This window comes from Callorhinus ursinus, unplaced genomic scaffold (assembly GCF_003265705.2).
Source record: "Callorhinus ursinus isolate GAN/ISIS: 27379988/994484 unplaced genomic scaffold, GSC_fseal_2.0 scaffold16, whole genome shotgun sequence".
Lineage (NCBI taxonomy): Eukaryota > Metazoa > Chordata > Mammalia > Carnivora > Otariidae > Callorhinus > Callorhinus ursinus.
Window position 1 is genome coordinate 16,029,083 of NW_027397078.1, and position 20,385 is coordinate 16,049,467.

General features: G+C 37.1%; 1 protein-coding gene across 2 annotated transcripts in view; it reads left to right on the top strand.

Moving 5' to 3' along the window:
* Positions 1–20,385, top strand: part of DMD (dystrophin) — a 2,222,747-nt gene that overhangs the window by 774,752 nt on the left and 1,427,610 nt on the right. For both annotated transcript variants that reach the window (XM_073901937.1, XM_025857655.2), the window contains exon 17: positions 4,832–5,007. In XM_073901937.1, coding sequence (XP_073758038.1) covers positions 4,832–5,007 — 176 coding nt within the window. The remainder of the gene's footprint in view (positions 1–4,831; positions 5,008–20,385) is intronic.

Below are 20,385 nucleotides of genomic sequence, written 5' to 3' on the forward strand. Positions count from 1 at the left end.
ATATCTCACATTGCAATAAGTGGAAATCTGTAACCCCAAAGAACTTTTAAAGGCAAGAATATTTAAATAGTTAATTGGAAAAATAAAAGATGCAGTTAAGAATATAGCCAAAATAAAAGAAAAAGAACCAGCACCCACAAAGTTAATTTAAAATGTAACAGCTGGGGATAAAGACAACTAGTCACCCCTGTGAAACCGGAGACAGTGGGTTGAAATGTTTCCTTTCATCGTATGCCTTTTTATATTCTTTAAACGGGCTTGAATGTGCATATATTTCCTTTTTGAAATGTGAGTTTTTAAACAAATGGAAGAGAAGATGGCAAGAAAGAATTTTATTGTTTGAGAGTAGTTTGATTTCTCCGGAACTACCAAAATTATATAACTTTATTATACAGGAAGATGTATACCCTAGAACTATCAAGTGAGTGGGCAAATGCTCTTCCAGTTTTTCCCACAATGGGAAAATTTAACTTTTGGAAACTAACATAAGTAACCTTATGAGTAAGAAGGTTCAGTAGAGAAAAAATTTTAAATTTTCTACGAACATTTGGAGCAGATAGTGGTTATTACTAATATATACTGAGAAAGCGTTGTGTTCAGACATTACATAATTTAATTCTTGAAACTAAGGCTTGGCTACATAATTGGTGGGGCCCAGGACAAAATGAAAATGCAGGGCTTGTGGTTCAAATATTAATAAGGATGTCAAGAGTGTGACAGCAGAGCATGAAACCAAGCATGGGGTTCTTTGAGGGAGGGGACTTGGGGGGCTACGTAAGCTGCAGAGTCATGAAGCCAGCCCTGTTTGCAGCACCTTTGTGAGAGGGGCGTTATCATTCCCATTTTACCTATGAAGAAATGAAATCAAAGTTCTGAGAGACAAATGAACCTACCCTAAATGCTACCGTATGTGAACTCTGGACCTGGGGTTTGAGAATTGTGGAGCCTGACTCAAAGAGTCCATTTTAATCACTGTAAGCAGTCTAAAGGAACTCTTTTCCATTTTTACTGGATGATTGACAGATCAAGGGAATAGTATTTAAAAACAAATGTATTTTATTTTCATGAGGACACTTGAAAGTTATTTCCAATATCCTGATAATTAAAATGGAAGTAGGTGGGGGATGGGTGAAATCAGTAAAGGGAGTTAAGAGTACATTTGTATTGCTGAGCAATGAGAGATGTATAGAATTCTTCAATCATTCTATTGTACATCTGAAACTAATATAACCCTGTATGTTAATTATACTTGTATAAGTAACAATGGGGAAGGCGACTGAATGAGGGTTTATTTAGGTAGCCTCAAAGTTTGTGGAATATCACTCAAACTATGTTATATTCTAATTTTGACCCTGCTCCATTAAACATCTTAATGGTGGCCTTAAGTCATTCTTAGTAGATTTTCAGCTGTCCTAATGTTCAGTTATTTTAAAGTATTTGGATGACATACTTCCCTAGTTCGAAAGATACATAGGTATGACTGACCTAAAAACAACAATTTGAATAGAAAAGGTCTGAAAGTTTTCACTGCCTGCAAACGCAACCTTTTGCAGAAAACGTTTTGTTGTAGAAAGTTGGAAAATAGAAAGAATACAGAAATATATAGTCCATAGTAGAAATTATCTGTGCTTTCTCTGCCAAAACATAACTACCATTTGTGTTGTTTATTCAGTACTATAATGTAAACATTTTCCAGTGGCATTGAAAATATTTGAAACATGTACAATAACTCTGTCACATGCATGTACTATAATTTATTTAAGCCAGTACCTGCTGACATTAAGTTTTTTCCAACATTTTTCCATTATACCTTATCCTGTGAACAAAGATAAGTGTTATATGCAGCATTAGATACATTTAAATGTGAGGATCCTGGCTGAGGGAAATTTGTTTTTGTAATATTTAAAAAGAAACTGCCTTGATTACTATATGTTCAGTGCAGGTAATCATTTTGCATACTCCTATTTTTCACGTAGCACTCACCTTGCCTCACAATTATGTGTGTGTTTGTCACCTTCACTACTATACTGTAAGTTCCCTAAAAATCAAGATTCCGTTTTATTCATTTCTGAATATTCTGTAGTGATACATATAGAATACAGGCTAGAATTTAATTAAAACATGATTCAGCTGCTGAGTAACTCATACAAGTTTAGATTGCTTTAATTAAATGTGATGTCCAAAGTCAGGAAACCTAGGTTTTGGAGCACCAAAATCAGATTAAATCTAACTCTAGCAAATACCTGATATTTTAAAACTTGGAAATAAGATTTATCAGAGTCATGATTATCAATCTTCAGATCTTTAAGACTGTCGGATAGAAACAATACTTACTTTACTCTGTGTTGGTTCAGGATTCAAAACAAACTTTAAATGAACCAAGCCATAATAAGGGAGGCTTTTACTAGGTGTAAAAACTTTGCTAATGGGAAGATTGGCTGCCATATTCCGGAAGGAGTTATCTGCTTCTGGGAGTAGTAAATCCTACAGTAAGTGGAAAGCTATACTAAATGACCGCCATAATCCCTTCTTGTCTGTATTTCTAATGATTCTAACACATAATTAAGTGTTTACAGTCAATAACTAAAAGCCATGGGGAAATTTAGTACACGACCATTTGGTTTTTATTCTGATTATATGAAGTAGGTTTTGAAAGTAATTATTAGTTTGTTATATATAACAAATTATATCCTATGGTTACAGGGTCAATGAACAGTTGTTTTTTTTTTTTTTTCATTATTCCATCCCAAAGGAAACAAAGGAGTATTTTCAATTACAGGACAGTAATGATTGTAGTGTAGAACAATGACAGATTTATGTCTTACTATTATTTTATTAAAAATGATTGCTTTTTCTTAGAAGGTTGTCTATATTTCTAAATGCCTTTTTGTAGTATATGATGTTGCCATTTCTCCATACCTTACTCTCGGTGGGCCCATCTACCCAATTTCAGAAGTATCAGTGAGAAAATACTACAGAAATTAACTTCACAGCCAAATATCCAGTAGCACAAATGTTTCATAACATTAGATACAACTGTAAACAATATGTTTGCATTTTCAGAATTTCTGCATTCTGGTGCCTCCACATATAAAATTAGAAAATTTCCCCCTGAAATGTATTGTCTTCAAGCCATCATTGTATGCAAAAAAACTTGCTCATGGTTAAAAAATATTACTCTGAAAAAATTAAATGCTCTTGGAATCCTCCTTAAAAATGACATTTTTTTTAAATTAAGGGTAAACTTAATTTCATCTTGTAATGATCATTTTGGGTTAAAGACAGGTAGGTTTGAGGTTATATTTTAAGCATTTTTTTTAACAGCTGTGTTACTTTCTACCTTCATTTTGGTATAACTTGTCAATGGGCTATATAATTATTGTTTGAGGCTCAATGATGGATTCTAAATCATGAATATATGGAGATCTTAAAGAAGATAAAACTTGTCTTGACATAGGCAGAAACTCAGTACCTCTTAAAGTCCTTTTAAAAAAAACTATTTAGGCTACCAAAATAGAAGCCTCTAAGGCCTTGACATGTGTAAGGGTAGTACTTCTAAAATGTATTTGTCAAAAGCAATTTTTACACAAGACATCATGACAAAAGATTTCATTACTCCACTGTCAATTGCCTCTTCGGAAGCTGCAATAAGATCCTGAGGCTTCTCTGATTTCCTCCCATTGAAGGACTCAGTCATGTGTGAGGCACGGAGGTTATCCCAAACCCTTTCTGTTATTTCTTGGCAAGTTCAAGAAAATCAGTCAAAGTAATCTTGACCTCAACCAGATCCCTGGCTCTGTGCGTATCAAGTAACTATAAGTGGATCTAATGCAGGCCTGTTTTGGTCTCTTTGTAAATAGGTCTTCCAAATGATTTAGATTACTGGAAGGGTAATAATGATTAACATCTCAACAGGTAACTATTCAGTTCTAATAACAGGAGGGCTGTGAGACAGAGAGTTGGTGGTTGAGGAAGGAAGGGAGGGTATCTCGCCATTATATAGCTAATCTGGTAATGACCATTTACTGAGGTGATGGCTTCTCAGGATTTGGGTCACACACCATATTATTCCAAGGAGTGATGATCTGTGCTTAAAAGATAATTTTTAAAAGTGTGAACACAAAGTTAGCGTGATTCTAAACCAGGAAGTATCTTTAATGCTAACTTTGGAGACTCAAATATTTTAACATACTCATTAGTTAAACAAGGGTGGTGTGCTTTTTAGCTTTTGAATAACATTCAGGTTAAATGTACTGGATTAATAGGCACTTTATGTTAACCTTTTATTGTAATTTTAAAGGACATTGTACTTATTTGATTAAAAAGTCACTTATTGTAAAGGTCAAATGATTTTATTTAAACATTTATGGACTATAACTAATTACTATATATGATAACCAAAGATGCATTCAACACACTAATAAACATCTGTAGTCGGTCCAGGCAATGAAATTGGTGCCGGGATACCTTAGTAAAATTTACATTAACGTGGTAAACACTTAAAACAGCATGTTTAATTAACTGCCAGAGTGACACCCTAAGTTTTGCTCCTTTGCCTCCCCCACCTCTATTTTCCATAGCTTGACCAATGAATTGAAGAGACACTAAGTTTACTTCCGGTTTTGAGATGACTTTCCTTTGTGATTTAAGTCAACATAACTTAAGTCAGATAAAACAATTTGATTTGGGCTCAATATGGTGCTATTTTGATCTGAAGGTCAATTTACCAACAAGCAGGAACAGTTTCTCATTATTTTCCTTCACCACTTCAAGCAGGCTTTACTGAAGTCTTTCAAACAGTGTATGACCTCTGTTTCAATACTTCTCCCAGATTTCACAGGCTGTCACCACCACTCAGCCATCACTAACACAGACAACTGTAATGGAAACGGTAACTATGGTGACCACGAAGGAACAAATTCTGGTAAAGCATGCCCAAGAAGAACTGCCACCACCACCTCCCCAAAAGAAGAGGCAGATCGTTATGGATTCCGAAATTAGGAAAAGGTGAGAGGCTCTTATTCATGGCTTTATCCTCAAGCAAAAAGTAATTGTTAAGCAGGAAAACTTATTTATAGCTGTTTAGATCACAGTGTTTTTACTTAAACATATTTCCAGAAGCCTCAGGTATCTGACATGTCCGTTAAGTTAGAAAATTGTGAAATAAATTTTAAAATTTGCCCAAGGAATCACCATCCCAACCAAAACTGAATGCTCACTGGAAATACTGTTTTCTGGATTAAAAGAAGAAACCACGTGTGATGAACTGCATGGACTCATTTTATCCTGAAAGTTTCTTTTTTTTTTTTTTCTTACAAAGAGCCTACTTGTTCAGTGCCTCCCTTTGCATTAAATGTCTTTTTTTCCCCAGTAATAGAAAGTACACTTTCGTGAAGAAGAAGTACACCTATAATAGACGAAATCCATTCTGCTAGTTTTTGAGAACATAATGTCTCAGTCTGCACATCCTAAATCAGGAGTAATTACAGAATAGATTTCCTGTTCTTTGATATTTTTAAAGTCTTATCTTGAAGGTGTTAGAATTTTTAACTCATCTTTTTGTGGATATTTTCAACCAGACATTATAGATAAGTTAGGTATTATGTACATCAGTGGCTATATTAAAATGATGAGAATAAAATTTCATAAATGCAAAACTATATGAAAGTCATAAAAAGGTACAATTTTTTCATGGCAATTATCATTCTAAGATTAAGAAAGAACATTAAAATCTGCCTTATGTTTCTAAGCAGCATATGTTAGGAAGGCATGGAACACTTGACATTAGAATTTATGTATACAAGGGTATAGAAGTATGAGAAGAAGAATGCATACCTAAAAATAGCACATCAGATGTTCTAGGCAAAGGAAAAAAAAAACACACCTAGAGAAGTTACTCAAGTATATTATTTGGGACTTTCAATACTTCTCTTTTAATCCATGATTTATAACCTGCTTTCATAATTATGCAGTCAACTGCTAGGCTTTTCTCCCTGGTTGCATCTATGAGGCTGAGTGAATCCTCTTGTCCAGTGGTTAACAAACTAAAGCCAGCAGACTAAATCCACCTTGCTGCCAGTTTTTGTATGGCTCACAAGCTGAGAATTATTTTTACACATTTAAATGGTGGAAATAATCAAAAGAAGAAGAATATTTCCTGACACGTGAAAATTATATGAAATCCAGATGACAGTGTCCATAAAGAAGGTTTTATCAAAACATAGCCACAGTCATTTATTTATATATCATCTGTGGTTGCTTTCACATTGCAAAGGCAGGGTTGGGTAGTTGTCACAGAGACTGTATGGCCCACAAAGCCTTAAAATATTTACTACCTGGCCCCTCATAGAAGAAGGGCCCCTGATTCTAGTCAAATGGTTCTCTGAATCTTTAAGAATTCGCATTCTATTTGGGGCAACAACTTTCAAGGACTCTGCTCATGGTAGTAGTTGAAATTTTAACATTGATGGAGAGAAAACATAATGACAAAAATAAATCCGTAAAGCTCTTAATGAATCTCTTTATTAACCCAATACCATGGATGTTAATTTCATATCATGTTAAGTATGTGTCTGCAGACAATGCTTAGTGGAGATATGGATTTATGTATCCTTTGCAACAACCCAACAGCTCTCCAACACTTTTCCAAGGAGAGCAGTATGGAAACCTCGTTGTCTTACCCACCTAATCTATGTTCAAGATTTTCCTAATACAGAAATTAGCAGAGCAGGTTGATTCATGTCAGTCTCTCTCTTGGCTCCTGCCAAGCATATTCTTGGCTTGTGTTCAGATAATGTATTTGGTTAAGAAAAATGTGTTTTGATTATTTTTTGTTTTCCGGAAAGTGTGGCTAGTGGTGAAATATTTTGTCTCTTAAATTCTGTTTGCATCATATGTTGTCAGCAGTTTTTGTAAGTGCCTGAAATGAGATGACCAATTGAGAACATAAAGGATATATTACTTAAACAAAAACTAATACTTATTCATGGTTTTGTTATGTGCTCAGTGCTAGATTAAATGCTTTATTTGCTTAGCGTGTTTATTCTTCCCAATTACCCTACAGGATAAGTATGGCTATTATCACTATTATACACAGAGTGCCTGAGCCAGGATTTCAACTGAGGTAGCCTACCACAGAACCTAGTTGAGGTACTAAAATGTTTCTTCAGTAGTTATATGACTAAGGTGATCTTATATCTTGGTTTCCCTGAATCCATCCCAGGTTATGCCTTTTGTGACATCATAATTATATATAACACCAACTTTCACTCTCAAATATGTCCAGATTTGGATAGTACAATAACATGGATGCTTTGTATAAGACCCTAGATCGATAAATTTGTACTGAACAAAGAACACACACAAGTGAACATTTAGGACAATTCAACTCAGTAAGTAATAATTGTCTAGAGGATGGAATCTGGTTAAAATGCTGTAATGGTTCAAGAGGCATCATACAAATATGACTGTAAGCTTCACAGTAGCTAGTGTCCATCTCTTGATCATGTGAGAACTCCTAGATTTTATCCATTAAATGCTAATCTTTTAGAAATGATCTCCTTTTTCAGCTTCTCTGACACACTACTGGTTCCATCCCTACCACAGACTTGTTTTCTAACAAAAAGTTCTAGGACCTTTTGCCTAATCATGGTAGTATCTCATACATTCATGTTCTTTGCCTCTTTCCATTTCTTTATTTGAATTGCTTCCTTACATTGATTCAAGTCTGGCTCTAAGTGAATGACTCCCAGATCGTACTTATAGCTTCATATCTGACTCTTTCCCTTAAATTTCATGTTTATTTCTTTAAAACTATGTTATTCTACTTGTGCATCTAGTCAGTGCTTCAGTTTTGTTTTTGTTTTTGTTTTTAATCAAATACAAACAGCTGTTGCCTCCATTTAACCACACCTAGTTATACATTGTACAGGTATTTTACTTATTATAATTTGTTGTCTGTGCATCTAAAAAAGTGGCAAATATTGGAGAAAGCATGGACTTTGGAATCAGAAATGCTCAAGTTTGAAACCTGCCTGTTTTAACTATTGGCTTATGATCCCAGGCAAACTGCCTAATATCTGTACCTCAAATTCACTATCCTCACTTTATAAAATAATAACTGTAAGGCTTAAGTAGGAAGCATTTGCTCTAGTGCCTGTAAGGTAAGAGGAATTCAGGAAATGCAATGGCTGTTATTCTTGTTGTTCGGTTACGGTGGACGTGGCAGGATTTGTGGTAGGCGTGGTGGAGTTGATAGACATGGCCGAGGTGGTGGTGGAGACGGGAGTCCAGGTGGTGATGGTGGCAGCAGTGCCGGGGGTGGAAACGGTGATCGTGTGCCATTGGTGAAAAAAGATTCCATTGATAAAAACATCATCTCAAAGTGAAAGAATATAACAAAAAATTGCCTTCTCAACTTCCTCTTCAAAACAGAATTTACCACCTGACTTCTCTATTTCTGTCCATCTCTGCTCTCTTACCTTGCCCCTTATGTATTACTATGGCAGTATATCATTGGGCATGTGACCATTTCAGTCATTTCCCTACTGATCATTCTAACTGAAACTCCATAACCTAAGCCATATACCTCCATGAGCTAAGCCTTGGCCCCTTTCTGATTAATCCATCTCAAATTAATATATCTAAAATGTGGCATTTTATTTTTATTTTTTAAAGATTTTATTTGTTTGACAGAGAGATAGAGAGCACAAGTAGGCAGAGAGGCAGGCAGAGGGAGGGAGAAGCAGGCTCTCCGCTGAGCAGGGAGCCCAACATGGGGCTCGATCCCAGGACCCTGGGATCATGACCTGAGCTGAAGGCAGCCACTTAACTGACCCAGGAGCCCCTAAAATGTGGCATTTAAAAAAAAAAAAAAAGATTTTATTTATTTATTTGAGAGAGAGAGAAGGTGCGTGAGCATGAGCCAGGAAGGAGGGGCAAATGGAGAGGGAGAAGCAGATTTCCAGCTGAGCAGGGAGCCCCACATGGGGCTGGATTCCAGGACCCTGAGATCGTGACCTGAGCTGAAGGCAGACATGTAACTGACTGGGCTGCCCACATACCCCTAAAATTGGGCTTTTAGGCTGACCCTCCAGACTTAAGATCCTCATAACTCCAGTTGCCCCCAAAATAAAGCACAAATAACTTCTTATGATACTCAATATTATTGTCCCAGCAATTTTATTTCTAGCTTCCCCAGAGTCTTTCCACCTCAGCCAGTAAATTAAATTACATTCTTTATCTTTTTAAAGATTTATTTATATTAGAGGGCCGCCTGGGTGGCTCAGTCGTTAAGCCTCTGCCTTCGGCTCAGGTCCTGGGATCGAGCCCCGCATCGGGCTCCCTGCTCCGCTGGGAGCCTGCTTCTCCCTCTCCCACTCCCCCTGTTTGTGTTCCCTCTCTCGCTGTGTCTCTCTCTGTCAAATAAATAAAATCTTTAAAAAAATAAAAATAAAGATTTATTTATTTTAGAAAGAGCGTGTGCACGAGGTGGGGAAGGGGCAGAGAGAGAGAGCGAGAGTGAGAATCCCCAAGCTGACCCTCCATTGAGTGTGGAGCCTGACATGGAGCTCCATCCCAGGACTCTGAGATCATGACCTGAGCCAAAATCAAGAGTTAGCTGCTCAACTGACTGAGCTACCCAGGCACCTTTATATTACAGTCTTTCACTATATGCCCTAATGTCACCTACATAAATTTTTCTCATCATCAATTACAACAAAGAAGTCCTATGATTATCCTTCTTTATATTTTACCTAGATTCTGTATATAGTACCACACATATAATAATCAATGAATATTTATTGAAAGAGTGAATAATACAGTTCAATCAATTAAGATAACTAAAATTTTATATTCTAATATTTGCACTTCAGAATTTTACCTAGTTCTTCATGGAATTGTTCTTAATAAGAAGCAAATGAACATTTTAATAATCTTTAGTAATTCTATCTTTACCCATTAGGATACCATTTTTTACTCAAAATTGTTAAGGAATTTAATATTCAGCTTTGTACCACGCTAGTTTTTTAAATATCTAAGATGTGTTTAGTTGATTCCTTAATAATTATACAGTTTCTACTTTTGTTGTATTTACTGCATAAATTGCCCTCCTTACACTAAGATCACTAAGATATACAAAAGTGTTGATGATCTTGGGTCACAGGGTAATTATTTTTAAAAGTAATTTATCCCTGCTGTTCAATGATATTATTTTAAATATAGGTAATTATTAGAGTATGGAACTCAGACTATGTTAAAACTAGATCTATTACCTAGTTAATTGGAATTTATTGAGGAGATTAGTTCCTAATAATGTAGCAGTTATTTTAAGAGACTTTCACGACAGCTTTCATTTACATTTTTGTATCAACCAGGTGAAACCAGTGGTAAATTGAATCTTTTTTTTTAAGTAAATGCCATCTCAGTAAAGTTAATTTTCCCAAGTATAGTGTTAATGAATGAGTATCTTTGACCTGAAGGGAAGTATAGAGACATTTAGAAATACCTGAATTTACTTAGTCTCTTTCTCTTCTCTTGGCTAAGCAGACTGAGTGTAAAGTCTGCTTTCTCTGTTTTTTGCACACTTACTACATGTCAGAATACATTGCCCAGGCAATTGCATACCTGCGTTATTATTTTAGTTTTCAGTTTAATCACTTTTGTGTTTTCTTTCTTTTTATGTCTGTTGACTGATATTAACTAATGCCACATAGTTGGGGGGAAATTAGATAAGTGTTAGATAAGACTCTAGGAAAAAAAGACTGCAGTTTTATAAGACTAGTGCCTAAAATATTTTTGTGGTAGATATCTATTTTCACTTTGATTCCCAAATTATAATCTGGAAGTCATAAACTAAAATATTTTATTTCAAGGATCTGTTTAGATGATTAATAGGTCTATGCTAATTTTTTTTATTTTCTATATGATAAGTTGATCCTAAAATACTCAGGGTATTGGTCTCAGCAATAACATTTTTGCCCCTTGGCACGGCCCAGAAAAATGAAACTTTGCGTCTTTTATCTAAGGAGATGAGACTGTAGACTTGTCTACAGTTACAGGTTAATTGAAATCTGGAAAGGTTAAATAACTTGCTTTCAGTTGCAAAACAAGGACTAGTGCTGAGTCTCCTCATTTCTATTCCAGTGTTACAGTTGCAATGGCCTGCTTCTTTTGATGTATTAGAGTCAAATGACCTTGGTCATAGACTCAAATTTCAGTTTAGAAACTGTTTTTGGTGAAGAATAGAAACCTGACATACCATCTTCAGATATTCCAAAAGATAACCACCTATTTTAGATTCTTAAAATCATTTTGTCATGTAAGTCAAGAATAAGTCAATAAATATGTTTTGGAGAATGTAGGGATGTGAAATCTAGAGGCCTACTAAGTGACCAGAGACTGCTTAGAGCAGTGACATTCTTAGCGCTGTACACGGCACAGTGGCCTCACTTGGGAACATATTAGAAATGCAAATTTGGGGGGCCCACCCCAACCTTGCTGAATCCAAAACTCTGCAGGTGGGCCTAGGAATCTTTTATAAGCTCCCAGGTCATTCTGGTAAGCCATAAAGTTTGAGACCCTTGCACAAAAACAGTGGTTCTCCTATGGTAGCGTGTATCAGAAGAATCATCTGGAGGGCTTGTGAAAAGACAGGTTACTTGTCCCTACCGGACTTGGTTTCAGTAGGTCTGGAGTGGTGCCTCGGGAGCCTTAATTCCCAACAGGTTCGCAGGTTATGCTGATGTTTCTGGTTCAGGGCCCACGTTTTGTGGATCAGTGCACTGGAGCATCATCTCAGCTACAACCGGACTCTTGCTTCTTTTCCCCCAAACCGACCTCAGTGATAGCAACCATCAACTCCCAGTTAGGCTAAGTGATGCTTCCATTCCATCTGGTGACACCGCTGTTGCTTTAGGTTGAAATGATCTATTCAGAGGCCTGTTTGACCCACTTGACTTAAAGCTTCCCTGGACCGGGGTCCGTATCTTAGTCCTTACCTGGTATGGGCTCTTCTATATGGTAGATGCCCGATATATGCTATGAACTGAAACACATTATAATGGAAACTGGTCCCATGAGATAGTATACATAGCTCTGGCTGTCCCACTGCAGCAGCTATAAGAAAATATGCTCTTCGAGAATGCAAGTCATAGAGGGATGCCAACAGGGAGAAAGACAGGGCCCTAGTCCCAGAGCTGTGACATGCAGTTTCATTTGTCCCCAGAGTGACGAAAATGGTAGTCATATTTATTATTTATTCATCTCAAAGAAGAAGCGTAGCTGAGTGCCAAGAAAAGATGATTTTTAATCAGAAGATCTGAACTACCTCTAACTACCTCTAATATAGCTCCAAAGCTGTAGTCGTCTACATCGAGCCCTGAAGCTGCTCTAAGCAAGGTCACCAGAGGGCTCCGTAATTGCTGGCTCCGAAGCTCCCTCTTCAGTTCTTGTCCTTCTTGACCTTTGTGCTGTGCTCGACAGTGATGATGATTAGTCCCTTCTTGAAATTTTCCTCTCCCTTCATTTCTGGGACATTGTTCGCTCCTGTTTCTTTTCTCCTCCTCGCTTTCTAACTATGGCTCCTCAGTCTCCTCCCCTTATCTCTTTAATAGTCACAAGATTCACCTTTTGCTATCATTTGATTCTCACAGCATGTTCTTTCTCCAAAAGGCAGTATCGTCTATAGTCTTGTCTCTATAGGCCATCAATATCTGATGATTTCCAGGTGAATATCTCCAGCTTCACCACCCTCCTGATGTTCATATGCATGTGATCTAAATGTTTATTGGGCATTTACACCTGGCCTTTTTGCAGAAGTTTCCAAATGTGGTTCTGCAGGTGGACTGCAGAGAGCTCCATTCACGTCATAGTTTCTATGAGCAGCACCTTCTGGAGTTGTGCAGTGAACAACCTGTGCAGCCATCTGCAGTGGTCCTGATATCTGCCACCCCAGTAAATCTGTTCGAGTATGCCTAAATTCTCTTCCCTTTGCTCTTTCCTTTATATCCAGGCGGTCTTCATCCTACTTTAGTTTTTGATAATTTTCTGCCTGAAATTCTTAACTCATTCCTCTGCCTCTACTTTCACTCTTCTTATTCATATGCTTCACAGCCTCCAGAGGGCTATCTGAGAATGCAGTTTTAATTAGATCATTCCTCTACCCATAATTCTTGAAGTTCATGGCACAAAAATTCCTTTCTGATCTTGAGCTACCTAACTCTCCAGCTTCACTCCCTTCGCCCTGCCCATTTCCTTTGTATGCCAGTGCTCCTCAAAATAGTCTGCAAACTGTGCATCACCAGGGCACCGTGACATAAGGAGCTTGGGCTAGAATATAAATCAACGCACTGCTTCCTTTGTCCAGAAAGTTTTGCAATTAAAAAGAAATCAGATGAAATAGTATGCTTAGTGACTTGGTGGATTTATACTCTGGTGACTTTTCTTGTCACAAACTACTAACAAATAGTTCACAGATTGGCCCCAAACTGCATTGTGAGTGACACTGTCCTCTGCTCAGCTTTAATTTACCACTCTCTGATCTCCCAATGCTCCATGTTTCTTCAAGCTTCTGTTTCTTTGCACTTACCGTTCTCTCTACCTAAGATTGTCTTTTCATCCCTTTCCCTTTGCCTACTCTCACATTCCTTGACCCCCCCCCCCCCCCCCGGCTAACTACCTTGTTTCTCTGGTAACCCAGCCTCCCAGGCATTTGTCAGCCTTGCCAATACTTCCGCTAAAACACTTGCAGAATATTACTGTAATGATTCTTGTTTTTCACATCTATATCTCCAGTAAACTCCTTGAGCCCAGGAGTCCTTTATTTTCAACTCAGACCTACAATGTATGACGTAAAAGTTAGCACATCACAGGTATTCACTAAATATTCATGGGATATTGAATGGGTCTTTTGTCAGAGTCTTATCAGGAAAACAGAAACCATTCTCGGTGTTTCAAAGAGAGGAAACCTAACACAGGGAATTGGTCAAGGAGGTGGTAGAAGACTGGGAAGCACCTGGGGTAGTGAGGCAACGCCAAACACTAGCCAGGGTAGGAAACTCTAATGTCCCCACAGCTCCAGGAACAATGCAGGGAGGGGATGTTCCCAAAGCCTCAAAGCTGGAGCCTTCCAGTAGTCAGGACTGCTGGGCAGAAGTTTGGACCCATGGAGGGAGGGGCCATCTAGATGAAGCTAAGCCACAGTGGAGATGTAGCTGCTTTAGAAATGCTACCAAAAGTAGAGTGCAGAGGAAAAATTTCTTGGCATCTTCCTTCCCACCTCAATATTCTGCCAGTACCTCCAACTGGACAAACCTAACCGGAAGCCAGAGACCAAGCAACGGTGGGAAATAGATGTCCCTCAGATACAGAGAGGACAAGAGAAATGTGGTGAGTGGATCTGAGAGCATATGAACCTCTGACTGCCCAGGTTGGTTCTGGCCTTGGATCTTCCACTCACATGCTTTGTGACTAAAGAAAGTCACTGAACCTCACTCAGTATCTATTTCTTCATCTCTGAAATGGAATTTATATGATTTTCCCTGTGTGCCCTCACACTGTGGAAATTTTATTATGCATGCCTCTCTTGTTGATTGTTTAGGTAAAAATGTACACCCTTTTCCCAGGAGAAGGCTGAATTCCCAATTACTAATTTAGAACAGTTATCCTCCCATTACTACATTTGTGTTACAATGGAAAATATTCTTGTTCTGACATCTTCTGAGAATATTCTTATGTCTTCCCTGGTCAGAAACTTGTAACTCTATAAATCAATATATATTATGCTACCACATACAGGTAAAATTTCACCTAGCTCCTATGGACTGAATTGTGTCCCCCCAACATTTCATGTATGGAAGCCCTAACTCCAATTTGACGGCATTTGGAAATGGGGTGAGATAATCAAGTTTAGATGAAGTGATGAGGGTGGGGCCCTCATGATGAGATGAGTACCCTTCTAAGAAGTGACCCTGGAGAGCTTTCTCTGTTTTTCCCTGCTACACTGTGACAAGATGACTATCTACAAACCAGGAAGAGATCTCTCACCAGAAAGTGACCATGCTGGCACTTTGATCTTGAACTTTTGGCTTCCAGAACTCTGAGAAAATATATTTCTGTTGTTTAAGCCACTCAGTGTCGATTATTTTGTTATGTTGGCCTGAGCTAACTAAGACCCTAGCTTTGTGTAGAGCAGTGAGTTCTGCTTTGTGTTTTAACTAAAGTTCATAGAGATGCTCACTAAAAGAAATCATTGGATTGAAACAACTCATGATCCTAGGGAAGTGGCAGTGGGGCAGTAAGTACACGCCAGATTTAAATGGCTTTCTGCATTGCACTATATCGTCTCTGAACCTTGACTGGAAGTTATTTAAACTTTAAAGACCCACAACATAAAAGCGTGTTGAAGTCCTTTAAACTCAGTGAGCTTTCACACTGAGAGTATTTAAAGTTTAAATTGCCTCCCACAGGGTCCAAGGCACCATCCAATGTGTGGAGGGGTACTTTGAACACTCCTGTAGTCAGTATGAGTCCACCATATTTCAAGAACATAGAGACAGCAAAGTTAGTTTTCTTGCTAATTTCCATATTCCTTCAACCAATGTCTAATCAATTGCTATGATTTATCAGGCACTCCAGTTGCTATATCTGTGAACTATACTTAGTCCTTCCTTCACGAAAATTGCACTGTAGCATAAGCTATGTCATGAAGAAGTACCAATACGATGGTGGAAAAGTCGTAAGGAAGAAAGGTTAATTCCTGCTTGGAGTTGAACATGGAAAGCTCAGAGACATTAGCATCTGTGTAGACATTTAAAGGACAGGGGCATGTGGACTCAAGGTGAGGGGAAAGGATAATTCAAATACAGGCTGTCCTACAAGCCTGTATACACTTGGCACTTACACAGGGTTGTGTTTCTGTTTGCCTAAAGCAGAAGTATGAGGTATTGGAAAGAGCGAAGTAAGGGATGAGGTTGAAAACGTAGGTTGAGTTCACTATAAAAAAAGGTACTCTTTACCAGACTGAGGAATGTAGACTTTAATTCTGGTCACGGCGAGCCAAGGCATGTGTTTGAGAGAGAGCAAAGCAATATTGCTGCTATGAACCATACCATTTTGACCCTCCCTGGGTGTTGGGAGAGATAGACCATCTCAACTCTACTCTATAGAGCAGGGAGAGCTTTGCTGTATAAAGCAGCAGGCAGAAACTATTTTAGACATTGAGCACCATGTAGTTTCTTTTGCAAGTACTCTGCTGCTATAGTGAGAAAGCAGCCATAAACAATATGTAAATGAATGAGTATGGCTATGTTCCAATAAAACTTTATTTACAAAATGAGATGGTGGGCCGAATTTGTCTCATGGGCCATAGTTTGCCTTTTCCTGCAATAAAGGATGCAATAGATGAGATTATTTGGCTGTTGATGATTTTTATTTATTTGTTTTATTGCCTTTGTTATGGTTTACTTTGCAGTTTAATTTTTTTTTATTTGAGTATAGTTGACACACAATGTTCTATTAGTTTCAGGTGTACAACATAGTGATTCAACTTCTCTATATGTTATGCTCTGCTCACCACAGTTATAGCTACCATCTGTCACTGACTATGCTATTACAATATCATTGACTATATTCCTTATGTTTGTTTATTCATTTGTTTTGCTTTTAGTTTCCACATATGAGTGAAATCATATGGTATTTGGCTTTCTCAATCTGACTTATTTCACTTAGCATAATACCCTCTGAATCCATCCATGTGGCCGCACATGACATGATCTCATCCTTTTTATAGCTGTGTAATATTCCATTGTGTCTATATACCCCATCTTCCTCATCTATTTGTCTGTCAGTGGGTACTAATCATCAGGGAAATACAAATCAAAAGCACAGTGAGATAGCACCTAATACTTGTCGGAATGACTAAAATAAAAAAGACAAGAAATAACAAGTGTTTACAAGAATGTGGTAAAAAAAAGGAACCCGCATGCACTGTTGGTGGGAATGTAAACTGGTATAGCCATTGTGGAAAACAGTATGGAGGTTCCTCAGAAAATTAAAAATACAACTACCCTATGATTCAATAATTCCACTACCTGGTGTTTACCCAAAGAAGACAAAAACATTAATTAGAAAAGATAGCTGCACCCCTATGCTTATTGTGGCGTTATTCACAACAGCCAAGATATGGATACAGTTTTTATTCTTGTGATTACAGTAATAGCTTATAATTTGCCAGTTCTTAACAAAACAAGATAATGTGAAAAGTAGCATAGGGCTGGCTTAAACCCAGTAAGAAAAAGTCACGGAAGGCAGTGATCATAGTGGCTAGCACAAATATGGCTTCTGCCACATGTCAGGTGCTCTTCTACATATTTTTTGCATGGATTAACATATGTAAACATTAAATGGCATAAAGTATTTTTCTATTATTATTATTGCCTCCTTTTAGCCAATGGGGAAAACGAGGTACAGAAAGGTCAGTTGACTTGCTCCTGCTTGCAAAGTTTATAGGGAGCAGTTCGGTCAGGATTTGAACCCAGGCATCTAGCCCAAGATGCCGCATTCTCAAGCTCTATCATGCTATCTCTTAATGAGAAGTTAAAGGTGATTTTGTCAAATTATTTAGCTGAAATTAGAAGCTTTACTGAGACTGTTTAAAAATTTGTTGAGGTCTGTGTATGAAAACTCTGCACTTATCCTAGATTATGATAGTTCTACATTCTGAAGTCTCATAGACTCTAGTGTCCCATTGGAGCCTTTAACTGTCTTTAAACACAGAGAGCTTAAACCAGAGAGAAAGACAAACCATAGAGACTCTTAATCTCAGGAAACAAACTGAGGGTTGCTGGAGTGGTGGGGGGTGGGAGGGATGGGGTGGCTGGGTGATAGACACTGGGGAGGGTATGTGCTATGGTGAGCGCTGTGAATTGTGTAAGACTGTTGAATCACAGACCTGTACCCTTGAAACAAATAATATGTTATATGTTAATAAAAACAAACAAACAAAAACAAAAAATAAATAAATACAGAGAGCTTTTTCAGGAAAAGGAACGTTCTTTCAAAGTTAGGTGTCTGCTTAGCATCAAGGCATAAATGGGGGTCCTAATAATTGAACCCTTTTTCCAAGTGCAAGACTTTAAGAGTTAACCATTGTCTTAACCCCATTATGTGTTGTAAATATCAACCTTTGTCATCTGTGCTTAATATCAGTTCTAATGTCAGAAAACACATCAACAGATTGGAAATTTGGGGATTTTTCCAAAGTAAAAATAAACTAGGAATGGCAGCTATTTAAAAATGCCATGGGGGTATCAGTTACGCAGCTAAGGATCATAGTTAAGGTTAAAGAAAATGTTTAGAATTACTGTCCTAATGTTAGAGACTCCAATCAAATTTTAAAATAGCACGGTAGTAACTACCAGCTTTTACTATATAGCAACAAAAAGGAAATTTGTGTTGACTTTTCCTTCACACATAAAAATACAGGTTTTCTTTACATTTGGAACAAAGGAAAAGAAGTAGAAATCTCTAGATTTAGAAGGACCTAGTTTTGAATCTTAACTCCATGCTTCGTAGTGTGTTGAAAATAAAGGAGGTTTCTCAGTTTCTAAATCTCTGTGTTCATGGTCTATCTATAAAATAAAAATGAGAATAACTTATGGGATATGAATTTTTTTCTTTATGAAAGCATGTGACATGAACAAGATGCTTAAAATGCTGTTTTTCCTTTTTTCCTTTGAATGTGATTGAATGTAAAATTAACATCTAGATATACAGGAATATAATTATAGGCAGATTTATAGAGCATGAGTGTCTGCCTATTTATAAATGTTCAAAAATGAGGTATAATTAATGAACTGGGGAAAAACTACTGGGTTGCGGAGTCCAGAAAATGCTGCCTTATTACTTGGATTAAGCGTGTCTCCCCGAACTGAAGACGTTTTCTCCAGGGAATCTCTGTTTTATGACTTCAGGGTACTTAGGTGTGCGTATTAAGATGGCTGAAGGCATTTTAACTGTGCATCTGAGGGTGTCTTACTAACATGTTCTTTTTACACAATTTTATCTATATCTTTGGACATTTTATGTTTTTCTGTAAGAAAACTCCCATGAAAAATCCATTTGTCACCATGTTATCTTTATGTAGATAAGAAAATACAAAAGCCAAATTGAGGACCAGACAAGCAGTGAAAGGGAGGGTGCGCCCTCTAGTGACCCACATTTATTTCTCCCAAGGGCTTACCCAGCTCTTTTTGGTTTCATCATTTTAAATAAACATCAAATTTGATTTTAAAACAAATGGCTCAGAGTTTTCCACTTGAGCATATTACATTGTATGATCATATATTTATTACTATGACAAGATTTCATCTTTCACTTAACAGAATATTTCTATTAACCTGTGTTAAGGTGATTTTCTTGCACCGAACTGTGTTTCACAGGGACTTTCAATTTACTGAAAATGAAAAATAGGCTCTAGGCATCTGTGGCTTAGCAACATTTTATTTCCAGTCCTCCAGGTCATGCAATTTTTGTCCACATGCTTGCATGCTCCTTGGCTTTAAAACTAATTCCTCTAACATAACTGGTTCTGACATCTTAGAATTTGGGGGATTTCCTTAATTTTTAAGGTATGTTTTCCTGAAAGTTCTATTGACAGAAGATGTGAAAGTGACTTATTTGCAGCCCTATCATGTTTTAGAACTAAATATTACCAAAGTATTTTTAAATGGTTAAGATCTGTTACCAAATTAAGAAGATTATTTCAGTCATTTTTATCTACCAGATGTAAAATAGTTTAGATAAGTTCTACTTTTTCACCGAGAAACAAAATTTTGTAGGAGTTTCATTCTGTTCAGTGCAGTCAGCTATCCTGGAGGTACAAAGATTAATATCATTGCCAGATAACTCATGGAGGTTTCTAGTATTTATAGCTTAAAAATATTAAATCACTGGGGTTTGTATCCAAGGGCATATATTTTAAAAGGCACTATTTTTATATGCCTTAAACATATAATTTGGTTTGCCATGATTGACAATGAACAAGATGCACAATTTTATGGACAAATTTTATGTATTGGTTTAGAATTCAGAATTTTAAAGCATGTTAAATAGGCATATTTTAGGACAAGGTAAACTACATAGAAATTGATTTTTTAGTATCTTTTCAAGATGCGTTTCTGCACAATCTGGAATCATTAAATTTTACTGTACTGAAACATATAATTTTATGAGTGATGTGCTTAAACTTACACATATAAAACTAGAAATGCATTTAAGCTTGTAAGTAAGATAATGCAAACATAAGGAAAAGAGATTACTTGATAGGACTGTTACTGTAGCAAGTTTATAATAATTGAAAACAGCATCCTTTCTCATTCATCATAT